General features: G+C 45.6%; 1 protein-coding gene across 1 annotated transcript in view; it reads right to left on the bottom strand.

Annotated features, from left to right (window-relative positions):
- Positions 1–7,688: 7,688 nt before the first annotated feature.
- The window catches only part of ITGB5 (integrin subunit beta 5), a 159,411-nt gene continuing 155,011 nt past the window's right edge, over positions 7,689–12,088 (bottom strand). Inside the window, exon 15 of the mRNA XM_033945617.1 lies at positions 7,689–8,556. Coding sequence (XP_033801508.1) covers positions 8,461–8,556 — 96 coding nt within the window. The 3' untranslated portion in view covers positions 7,689–8,460. The remainder of the gene's footprint in view (positions 8,557–12,088) is intronic.

Genomic DNA, 12,088 nt, shown 5'->3' with positions numbered 1-12,088 from the left:
CAAGCCACTCAACACACCATCTCTTTCCTCCATCTTCTGGGGTTCGAGATCAACTACCCCAAGTCGCATCTGCTTCCCACACAGCGACTTCAGTTCATTGGAGCTGTTCTCGACACCACTCTGATGAGGGCGTTCCTCCCCTCCAACCGTCAACAGACCCTGCTCCATCTTTGCCGCCAGGTGCTCCTTCATCACTCCATCCCTGCTCGGCAGATGATGGTCCTCCTGGGCCACATGGCTTCCACGGTCCATGTGCTCCCTCTGGCACGACTCCACCTCAGAACACCTCAGTGGGCTCTAGCCAACCAATGGTCTCAGACCACGGACCTTCTTTCTCATCCCATCTGTGTGACATCGTCTCTTCAGCGATCTCTTCAATGGTGGTTGAACTCCTCCAATCTTTCCAGGGGTCTGCTTTTTCATCTACCCCCTCACTCCATGGTCATCACCACCGATGCCTCCCCCTACGCATGGGGAGCCCACCTGGGAGAACTTCACACACAGGGTCTCTGGACCCCTCAGGAGCGTCAACATCATATCAACTTCCTGGAACTCAGGGCCATGTTCTATGCACTCAAAGCTTTCCAACACCTTCTCTACCCTCAGGTTCTTCTCCTGTGCACAGACAACCAAGTCGCCATGTATTACATAAACAAGCAAGGCGGCACCGGTTCTCCCCTCCTCTGTCAGGAGGCCATCCGCATCTGGATCTGGGCCACGGCCCGCAATCTCTTCCTCAAGGCTGTCTACATCCAGGGCGAACAGAACTCCCTGGCCGACAATCTCAGCCGCATCCTTCAACCTCACGAGTGGACTCTGGATCCGACCACACTCCACTCCATCTTCGATCGGTGGGGCACTCCTCAGGTGGACCTCTTTGCAGCTCCTCACAACCATCAACTGCCCCTTTTCTGTTCAAGACTCTACTCTCCTCATCGTCTGACCCCGGATGCGTTCCTGCTCAACTGGACGGGTTGGTTTCTCTATGCCTTCCCTCCACTTCCTCTGATGTTGCGGACGTTGTTTAAACTCCGCAGAGACAATGCCACCATGATTCTCATCGCTCCTCGGTGGCCTCGCCAACACTGGTTCTCTCTCCTGCTCCAGCTCAGCTCCAGGGAGCCCATTCCTCTTCCTGTGTTTCCTACTCTACTTACACAGCAGCATCAGTCTCTACTACATCCCAATCTGTCTTCGCTTCACCTGACAGCTTGGTTTCTCTCAGGCTGACCTCTCCAGAAAATTTGTCTCAGCCTGTCCGTCATGTTTTGAATGCCTCCAGAAAACCGGCCACCCTCCAGAAGTGGACCCGGTTCTCCTCTTGGTGTCTACTGCATCACCACAATCCCACCTCTTTGGCGGTGGAGACTATACTTGACTATTTGCTCTCTTTATCTGACGCTGGCCTCAAGTCCACCTCAATCAGAGTGCACCTCAGTGCCATCAATGCGTTTCATGAGCCAATACTCGGAAAACCTCTCACGGCTCATCCCCTGGTTTCCCGGTTCATGAGAGGCCTCTTCAATGTCCACCCACCTCTGAAGCTTCCTCCAGTCGTCTGGGACCTGAATGTGGTTCTGTCCGCCCTCCTGAAACCTCCGTTTGAGCCTCTTGCCTCGACTTCCCTCAAATTTCTTACCTGGAAGGTGCTTTTCCTCATTGCCATCACCTCTGCCAGGAGGGTTAGTGAGCTGCATGCACTGGTTGCCGACCCACCTTTCACTGTTTTTCACCATGACAAGGTGGTTCTGCGCACCCATCCTAAGTTCCTTCCCAAGGTGGTCTCGGACTTTCACCTCAACCAGTCCATTGTTTTGCCTGTCTTTTTTCCCAAACCCCACTCTCATCCTGGGGAACAGGCGCTGCATACGCTGGACTGTAAGCGTGCCCTTGCTTACTATCTTGATCGCACCAGGGCTCACCGCTCATCCCCTCAGCTCTTTCTATGCCTATGAAGTGACCCTAACCATTTAGGTCGCCCTGTCTCTAAACGGACGCTTTCTAACTGGCTTGCTGCCTGCATTGCCTTCTGTTATGCTCGGGCCGGTCTCTCACTGGAAGGTGCTGTCACGGCCCACAGAGTCAAGAGCTATGGCTGCTTCTGTGGCTTTCCTCCGTTCCACGCCCATCGAGGAAATCTGCAAGGCTGCCACTTGGTCCTCAGTTCACACGTTCACTACTCACTACTGTCTGGATGCCTTCTCCAGACGGGATGGACTCTTCGGCCAATCTGTGTTACAAAATTTATTTTCCTAATGGCCAACCATCTCTCCTCCCCCTCTGTTAGCTTGGAGGTCACCCATACGTTAAGAATATGCTGCCTGCTTGTCCTGGGATAAAGCACAGTTACTTACCGTAACAGGTGTTATCCAGGGACAGCAGGCAGATATTCTTAGGACCCGCCCTCCTCCCCGGGTTGGCTTCTTAGCTGGCTTATCTTAACTGGGGACCACGCTCTCCTCCATCGAGCGGGAAGGCACCCGCGCATGCGCGGTGCGGTCAACTAGAACTTTCTAGTTAAAAGTGTCCGTACCGGGGCTCCGTCGGTGACGTCACCCATACGTTAAGAATATCTGCCTGCTGTCCCTGGATAACACCTGTTACGGTAAGTAACTGTGCTTTCAAAACACCAGCTGTACAAAAAATTGCAAGCATAGGGCTTTGCATGGGCACTGGTGAGCACGAAGAGTGCCGATGTTATGCTCAGGCCTGCCTCTCCCTGATGCAGCCATAAGGTGAAAAGCTGGCAATTATTGGTCAGACAGGCTATGAGTTTATCCAGCCTCACACGCTCAAAGATAAGTGACTTGTTAAGATTATTCATCTGACTAAGATATATTGAACTGTTTATGCACAATTGTTTTTGAACTATTATGCCTATGAAGTGATTTACTCTCTCTAGTTGGTGGAGGGTTTCTCCCTAATAGGATTCTGAGGTTTTTCCTTCTTGTATTAACAGCCTTTTCCTTGCATTTTTTTGTAAATAGTGGGGTTTCCCAGGGGTCTGTGCTAGGGTTTGTGCTTTTGAACGTATTAAATCAATGATCTAGAGATTGGAATAACTAGTAAGATAATTAATTATCCCCCTCTTTTACTAACACTTAGTGTGGGTTTTAGCAGCCATAACTGCTCCGATGCTCATAGGAATTCTATGAGCGTCAGAGCAGTTACCGCTGCTGCCAGCGCTAAAACCCATGCTATGCGTTAGTAAAAAGGGTAAATTTGCTGATGGAGCAAAGTTGTTACAGCATAAGAGAATTGTGAAAAATTGCAAGAGAACCTTGAGCTTCGGCATCAAAATGACAAATGACTTTTAATGTGAGCAAGTGCAAAATGATGCATGGGGAAAAGAGGAACCTGAACTATAGCTACGTGAGGCAGGAATCGCCACCCAGGAAAAGAATCTAGGTGTCACCGTTGAGCATATGGTGAAGCCCTCAGCACAATATCCACTGTTACCACATCCTCTGGAAACACATTCTAGAGCTCAATATTTCCTCTTATTGGTTTTAGACCCATTTCTGTATAACTTCATCAAACATTCCCCAGTCTTTGTAATGTTTTGAGATGCAGCATCCAGAATTGCACACAGCATTTGAGGTGTGACCACATCATAGAGCGATACAAAGGCATTGTAAACGTTTCATCTTTGTTTTCTATTCCTTTTCTCATCATTCCTAACATTCTATTTGCTTTCTTAGCCACCGCTGCTTAATGTGTATGGGTTTAAAAAAGGTTTGGACAAGTTCTCGGGGAAAAAGTCCATAGTCTGCTATTGAGAAAGATATGAGGGAAGCCAGTGTTTTCGCCCCGGGATCAGTAACATGGAATGTTGCTACTATTTGGGTTTTTGACAGGTACTTGTGATCTGGATTGGCCACTGTGGAAACAGGATACTGGGCTAGATCGACCATTGGTTTGACTGAGTGTGGCAATTCATTTGTTCTTATATAGAATTAGAAAAGGTACAGAAGGGTGACAAAAATGATCAAAGGAATGGGATGACTTCCCTTTGAGGAAAGGCTAAAGCAGCTAGGGCTCTTCAGCCTGGAGAAGAGACAGCTCAGGGGAGACATGATAGAGGATTATAATATACTGAGTGGAGTGGAATGGGAAGATATAAGTTGCTTGTTTACTCTTTCCAAAAATACTAGGATTAGGGGGCATGTAATGAAGCTATTAAGTAGTAGATGTAAAACAATCAGGAGAACACATTTCTTCACTCAATGTGTAATTAAACTGGAACATTCCAGAGAATGTGATAAAAGCAGTTAGCTTAGCAGGGTTTAAAAAAGTTAAGATAACTTCCTAAAAGAGAAGTGCATAAACCATTATTAAGATGGATGTGGGGAAATCCACTGCTTATAACTAGGATAAACAGGGATCTTACCAGGTACTTGTGACCTGGGTTGGCTACTGTTAAACAAGATACTGGGCTTTATGGACTTATAGTCTGTCCCTGTATGATATTCTTATGTTGCTCTGTGCAGAACATGCTGGATACCTCATCTAGGCTTTTGTTTATGATTGTAGTGGATGCAATTTTCTTGTTCATTTCTAGAAATAAAGCAACAGCGAAGCTTAAACTCTTAACATCATTTGTTTTCTATTTGGAATGTCTTAGCTTAGAATTACATTTAGCAGTACACAGATAGTGTCTTCTCCGTCTTACAAAGGCACAGACAAAATCCCTTGTACTTCTTCACATCAGATATACTAGGGCAGTGGTTCCCAACCCAGTCCTATGGGAAAACCCAGCCAACCAGATTTTCAAGATAGCCATAGTGCAAATGCATGTGGTAAATTTGCTTGCAATGCCTACTTGCTATGCAAGTCTATCTTGGGCATAATCATTGTGGCTATCCTGAAAAGCAGACTGGCAGTGTTCAGAACCACTGAACTTCCTTCTGGTTCCTGGTCCTCTTGTGTGTTGCAAGATCCAAGCACAGGGAGAGCTATGATCTCAGGTCTGCTCTGAGGATGTGATGTAAAAACTTGCCAAAGCAGGAGGATTGAATCTGCCAAAATCTTCAAACCTCTTGAAGCTATTTTTATTTAGAAGGATTTTTTTTTTACAGTCATTTGCTAGTTAGTTAATGCAGCACCTTAGGTGAATCTCTTCATAAAAGTGGTTAATCTCAATTAATGATCTGCACTTCTATAGTGCCATAAACTAGAAACCATTACAAAATAAAAATGGGGGCACAGTCTGTGTCCCTGAAACCTTCCAAGAGGCTTCTTAGGCAATAAGCAATAGAGTTATTTAACTGAAGTACTTAATTCACAGCCCACTCTTGACAAGAATTCTGAGTGGTTGATATTAAGATTAATGCAAACCGATGAGAATTACATTAATTAAAATAACATTAATTCTTGGCATATTTAGTAAAGAGAAGCCTTCAAGTATGTGTGTATGAAGTAATATTTATTTACAGCCTTTTTGAAGAAATTCACCCCAGGTGGTGTACAACAAGTTCAATCTGGACGTAGCCGATAGCTTGAAGAGAATATAGGAAGTATTTCTTAAATTTAGAGGAAGATTGCTCCAGATTATAATAGCTTGGTGAAAGAACTATTTAAAATGTGCTTAAAGCGACTTGTGTTTCAGAGAGAAAAAGAAAAACATATGTGACTACTAACTACTGGACAAGAAATAATTTTGAGTGCCATATATAATCAAATATAAACCGAAGTAACCTTTCCCCTCCCCCCCAACCTCACTCACTCACTTCCCTGCCTTGCCAGTCTCTGCACCCAGCCCCACTCCCTCCCTGCCGGGTTCTGTACCCTATCACCCCTCCCGATGACTTGCAGGTTTCCACCGGGCCTGCCGTGAGACCTGGTGGAGGCCGTGCGATCGGCTGTGACATCCTGTCAGCCGATTCTAAGAGTTTTTACCTCCCTCCCATGGTGAAAGTTTTTGTTACCCTGCCCTGACGCCATGCATGTCGGCATTGGGTTTGGCATTACTTCGCTATTTGGTATTTTAGATGAGTAAAACTATTATATAATATTTAAGCACTTTATATATATATAGAGAGAGAGAGAGAAATTTCAGGATTGATGAGCCAGTGAGGAAGCTTGCGGCTGTTGAAATACTTATCGGGTAATTTTGCCCGAGAAAATAAGCTGCTTTTGAGACTCAGTTGTATTTAAAAGAAAAACAGCTTGATATGTATAACCAATATTATGAGATGGTGGACTGGGATTTTTGATTTAATGTATCTTATAAGAACATAAGAGTTTCTGTACTGGGTCAGACTGAAGGTTCATTAGGGCCAGTATCCTGTTTCCAACAGTGGTCAACCCAGGTCTCAAGTACCAGACAAGATCCCAAAGAGTAAAACAGATTTTATGCTGCTTATCCTAGGAATAAGAGTGGATTTCCTGAAGTACATTTTCATGATGGCTTATGGACTTCTGTTTTAGGATATGATCCAAACCTTTTTTAACCCCTGCTAAGCTCACTTCTTTCACCACATTCTCCAGCAATGAATTCCAGAGTTTAATTACATGTTATTTGAAAAAATATTTTTCTGGTTTGTTTTAAATCTACTACTTAGCAGCTTTTATGCATGCCCCCTAGTCCAGTGGTTTCAAACTCAAATCCTTTGCAGGGCCACATTTTGGATTTGTAGGTACTTGGAGGGCCTCAGAAAAAAACTGCTAATGTCTTATTAAAGAAATAATTTTGCAAGAGGTAAAACTCTTTATAGTTTACAAATCTTTCCTTTTGGCTAAGTCTTAATAATAATATTGTCATTTATAGCTAAAGAGACATATGATCAAGAAACTGTTTTATTTTACTTTTGTGATTATGATAAACATACCGAGGGCCTCAAAATAGTTCCTGGCGGGCCTCATGTGGCCCTTGGGCCGCAAGTTTGAGACCATTGCCCTAGTCCTACTATTCTTGGAAAGAGTAAGCAAGCAATTCACATCTTCCCATTCCACTCCACTCAGTATTTTATAGACATCTATCATATCTCCCCTGAGCTATCTCTTCTCCAGGTTGAAGATACCTAGTCACTTTAGCTTTTCCTCATTGTGAAGTCGTGCCATCGCTTTTGTTGGATGTAGAGAAATTTCAGAGGCCCTGTTTAATGAAACTGATTATACTTCAAAACTTAGTGGCCCTAAAGTTTCTGCCAGAGGTGACGGTCCTGTTTTTAAAGGGGAAGTGAAACTACATTTCCATGGCACACAGCAGCTGGGGTGAAACCAGGCCTGTCTTCTTGGACATGGGTCGTCATCGTCACTCTAGTTGAGGGCTTCCTTTTTGCTATCCTGGGGGCCTCCACAGTCAGCTGGGTGGTTTCAGAATACATTTGCATAGGTAAAAGCCTCTTAGATGAGAAGTACATTTGGTAGTGAGTATTTTCCCTGGCCGAGCAACGTTTTGAAAAACTCTACAGAGTAGACAAAACTAAATTTTTAAATAAATAAATGCTGAAAACTCAATTTTTTGTTAGTGCTTTCCTGTGTTAGGGTTTTGTTTTGGGGGGGATTTCTTTTCCTTTCTTATCAGTGCTGTTTTGCAATTGTGTTCATATGTGGTGCTTAACCTGTTATGATTGTAATCTTTGTAAACCGTACATGGTATATAAATATTTAAATAAATAATTTTTTATTTTTTTTAGATTTCTGTCTGTCACATATAGAGAAATCATGAAAGAAAAAGAGACTTGTTTCTAGGACGGTAACATTATCATTGTATTGTTCTGTACAACAGAGAATAATATTGCAACTTGTACATTAGTACCATCGTCATAGAGCAACATGTGCAAACACAAAATAAAACGTTAAGGTTGCCAAAAAAAATGGAAACTCACTGTGCTCTTAGAAACTGTTCTGTGCAAACTGCTCAGCTAGGAAAGCAGCCAAAAATAAAATGGCGGCGTCTGTTCTGGGCTTATTATGTTAAATGCACCCAATAGTAGCATTGAAGATGGAACAACAGAGAAAATGTCACTTAGGCATAAAGGTTTTACTTATTTTCATTTTTATTAAAAAAAAACAAAAAACCAACAAAAAACCCTGCTAAAAATGTTGTATCCTAGAGTCTTTCTAACCCTCTGAAGATTAGCTAATCCCTCCTCTAAGGCATGTCCCTCCACCTGAATTCAGAATACTGACTTCTGCCTTGATATGTGGAAAGCTGCAGCAGATTGCTTCAGCTGCAAAACGGGCATTTTCAAAATCGCAGCAAAGAGCGGGTAAAGTTTTAAGACGTATGGGATTGAGAAAGGAGGTTGCCAGCGCCTCATCGCCTAAAACACACCCAAAGAGCCTGCGGGCAGGACTTCAGTTCCAGGAGCTGCAAGGCGTGCGTTGCTGAGCAATTTGTCGTCAGTCTCGCTTTAAGGGCATTCGCCCACAGGTAAGGGTTGTTTCTTCCTCATCTTTCCAAGCAGTAATCCAGCAGCGCTCCTAGGATTTCACTTCATAGCTTTGCCGCCATCAGTCCACTGCGCCATTATGAGTCTTGTTGAGTAGGTTGAAGACCATGTCAAGACTATGTGTTGAGATAGGCTGTCTATAGAGTGGATTGGATGCCTAAAAGAAAAAAAGGTGAGCCATGGTATTTACAGATTTCACAGTGACTAGGATAAGTCCTATTTGAGCTGTCTTTTCCTGAAATGTAAAATACAGTGGAACCTTGGTTTGCGAGCATAATTCATTCCAGAAGCATGCTTGTAAACCAAAGCACTCGCATATCAAAGCAACTGTCCCCATAGGAATTAATGGAAACGCAGACGATTCGTTCCACATCCCCAAAACTTACCATTAGTGATGCCTCCACTGCTGCTCATGTAGCTCTGGGAACTGGAGAGGGGGCTCATGTTGTAACGGTGGTACAGGTGGTGATGGTGCTCCCTGGCTCCAAGGTGCTGGCTGCGCTTCTTGTATCATGGCCACAGCTGCCGCCACCAACCCTGTATAGCACCGTTGGCCCAGTTCATGTGTACGTAGCCCCCAGACACCACCACTGCCCCACCAATACTCTCCAGGCACTAGCCTACCCCTGCCAGACTCACCCCGACTCCCATGCTGACCCCGGGGTCTCCACAACAGCTGCCAGCAGCCCACCAGCCTTGGTTATACGTTGAGAGCCCAGCCCGCCATTGCATCCATGCTGTTGTCCAAGCTCCGCCCCCTTTTGATCACACTTCCTGTTTCCGGCGGAGCTGGATACGGTATAGGCAAGGCGGTGGTGTCCACTGGGGGTAAGGGTTTGAGGGTGGGCCGCACTCGGTGGTGGTGTCTGCTAGAAGTAAGGGTTTGGGGGTGGGCTGCGCTCGCTTATCGAGTCAATACTCATTTCACGAGATACTCATTTCACGAGTTAAAAGTTTGCTCCAGTGTTTTGCAAAATTTTCGCAAACCGCGTTACTCGCAAACTGAGGTTTGACTGTACAAGAAAGGACTGTGTTTTATACAATATTTAAGAACTGGAAAAGTGTGTGATACTTTTGGCTTGCTATACCAGAGATTAATTCTTATTCCTCTGCTTTTCATGGGGGTTATTTCATAAGTCCTTTTTATACATACGAGAAAACAACATTTTCAGGCCTCATAACTGGATGCCTATGTGAGAAGTCCAAAATGATCCTTATTTTATAATTGCAACATGGGGGGTAATGTGCCTTTATAATATAGACTCCCTGAACCAGCCTTAGTACTGTACAAATGCTGACACACATCCCTGCTCGGAGTTTGGCATGTGTGTGCATATATTCGAAGTAGAGGCTGATCAAATTTTGGGTTCAGATTTGGAGTTTATGCCAAAAATGTTACTGCACCCAAACTCTTCCCACTGCTGATATCCACAGCATCCGCACCCTCACAGGGAAGGCCGCAAAGCAGCCTTTTCAGTGATGCCGCTGTTTGGAATGGAGGTATATTGCTCTCGCAGTGGAAGGGTCGGTGGGGTTCTGCTGTGTGAAATAGGAAGGAGGGATGGAAAGATGCTGTGCAAAGGGATGGGTGAGCGGGGAGGAAAGATGCTGCACATGGGGGGGGAGGAAGAAAGCGCTGCCGCCAACGAATCGGGGAATGTCAACATTCGGGAGGTGCTTCGGGTGGGGCAATCTAACTAGGGCTTATTTCTAGGGTAGGTCTTATTTCGGGGAAACGCGGTAGTTGAAGAATGAATTAAATTCAAAATCCTTTTTCTTACATTCGCACTATGATATGAGGTGCCTGAATATCTCCACCGGTTGAATATTTTATATACTCCTCGTTCCCTCCATTCATCAACCGACCATAGATCAGTTCTACCTGCTCCTCGCTATGAGCATTTAGAACAGGGGTGTCCAATGTCGGTCCTCGAGGGCCGCAGTCCAGTCGGGTTTTCAGGATTTCCCCAATGAATATGCATTGAAAGCAGTGCATGCAAATAGATCTCATGCATATTCATTGGGGAAATCCTGAAAACCCGACTGGACTGCGGCCCTCGAGGACCGACATTGGACACCCCTGATTTAGAATCTACTAGACCAGGGGTAGGCAATTCCGGTCCTCGAGAGCCGGAGCCAGATCAGGTTTTCAGGATCTCCACCATGAATATGTATGAGATGGATTTGCATGCACTGCCTCCTTGAGATGCAAATCGATCTCATGCATATTGATTGTGGAGATCCTGAAAACCTGACCTGGTTCCGGCTCTCGAGGACCGGAATTGCCTACCCCTGCTGTAGTCGAACTACAAAGGTGTTCAGGGTCAGTTTAACCATTAGGCAGATAAGGGGTGCTTAGAGTGGCAGCTTCGGGGAGGGTTGGGTGGCAGCAAGAAGCATTTGCTCAAAGCAAAACAATGAGCTCAGACAACCAGGAAAACTACCCCCCCCCAAAATTCCCAACAACCCATTAATGCAAACTTTGACCGGCAGTGGGGGTGAGGGCAGTTTTCAAGAAGCCCATTTCCAGATAAATAGCTATGTGCTAGGCCAGGGGTAGGCAATTCCGGTCCTCGAGAGCCGGAGCCAGGTTTTAAAACAAAACATAGCGAGCCCCTACTCAAGAATTTTAAAACCGCAGTTCAAACCTTATTATTTGGCTAGGCTTTCCTCGGGTTGAGAGAAAGGCCCCACGCTCTCTAATTCTAGCTCTCCCTTTCACCCCCACCCTATTGTCTCTGTCCTACTGTGCCTGTTCTGAATGGATTTGAGTACGACTTCATCTATCCTAACTCATAAATTGCACTTTCTTTTATTTGCTCAATAGATTGTACACTGCCTTGCTTTGCTCCTGCAGTTAAAAGCAGTGCAGGAACTCCAGATTAAATAAATAAATAAATACTGCTTTTCCTAACTATCCCCCTCTTTTACGAAGGCATAGCGCGAGATTTAGTGTCAACAGCGGCGGTAACTGCTCTAATGCTCATAGAATTCGTATGAGCGTCGGAGCAGTTACCGCAGCTGCCAGCGCTAAAACCCACGCTATGTGTTCATAAAAGAGGGGGTATATTACTATAAATACTGTCAAACCGCGGTTTACGAGTGTTTTGCAAGACGAGCAAAACATTTGCAAAATCTGCGACTCGGAAAACGAGCGTGTCCCAAAGTAAAACATCCCGCATTCCCCTCTCCACACCTTGCAATGCACGCACACCGACTGCAGATTTTCTTTCTGCTTCTCTTCCACACTGCAGTTTTTCCTTTTAGGGTGTGCAACCTGCTGCCCTGGGCGGCCCGCTCGAGGGCATGCGTTTTTTTTCCTCTGCCACCCCTGGATGTTTGCCTTCTTGCCGGCTCCCTCCTCCTGGCTGTGGTGTTCGCTTGGGGCCGCGGGCAGCGGCTCCTGCGTTCCTCCTGCAGCTGGCCCGGAGGTGTTCCCTCTGACATTGCGGCGTCGGAGGGAGGGCTTCCGGGTCGGCCGCAGGGAGCACATGGGAACTGCTGCCCGTGGCTTTGAGCGAGCACTGCGGCAAGAAGGAGGAGGGAGCTGGCAAGAAGGTAGGCACTCACGTCACAAAACGAACAAAAAAAAAGTTAAAGCTGCAAGGCCCCAGTGGGTAGCAAGTTACATGGTTGGTTTGGCAGTGGAAACAGCAGAGTTCTCTTGAATTCAGCTGCCTTCTGGTTAC

Source organism: Geotrypetes seraphini, chromosome 5 (genome assembly GCF_902459505.1).
Source record: "Geotrypetes seraphini chromosome 5, aGeoSer1.1, whole genome shotgun sequence".
Classification (NCBI taxonomy): Eukaryota; Metazoa; Chordata; class Amphibia; order Gymnophiona; family Dermophiidae; genus Geotrypetes; species Geotrypetes seraphini.
This window is presented reverse-complemented; position numbering and strand designations above follow the sequence as displayed.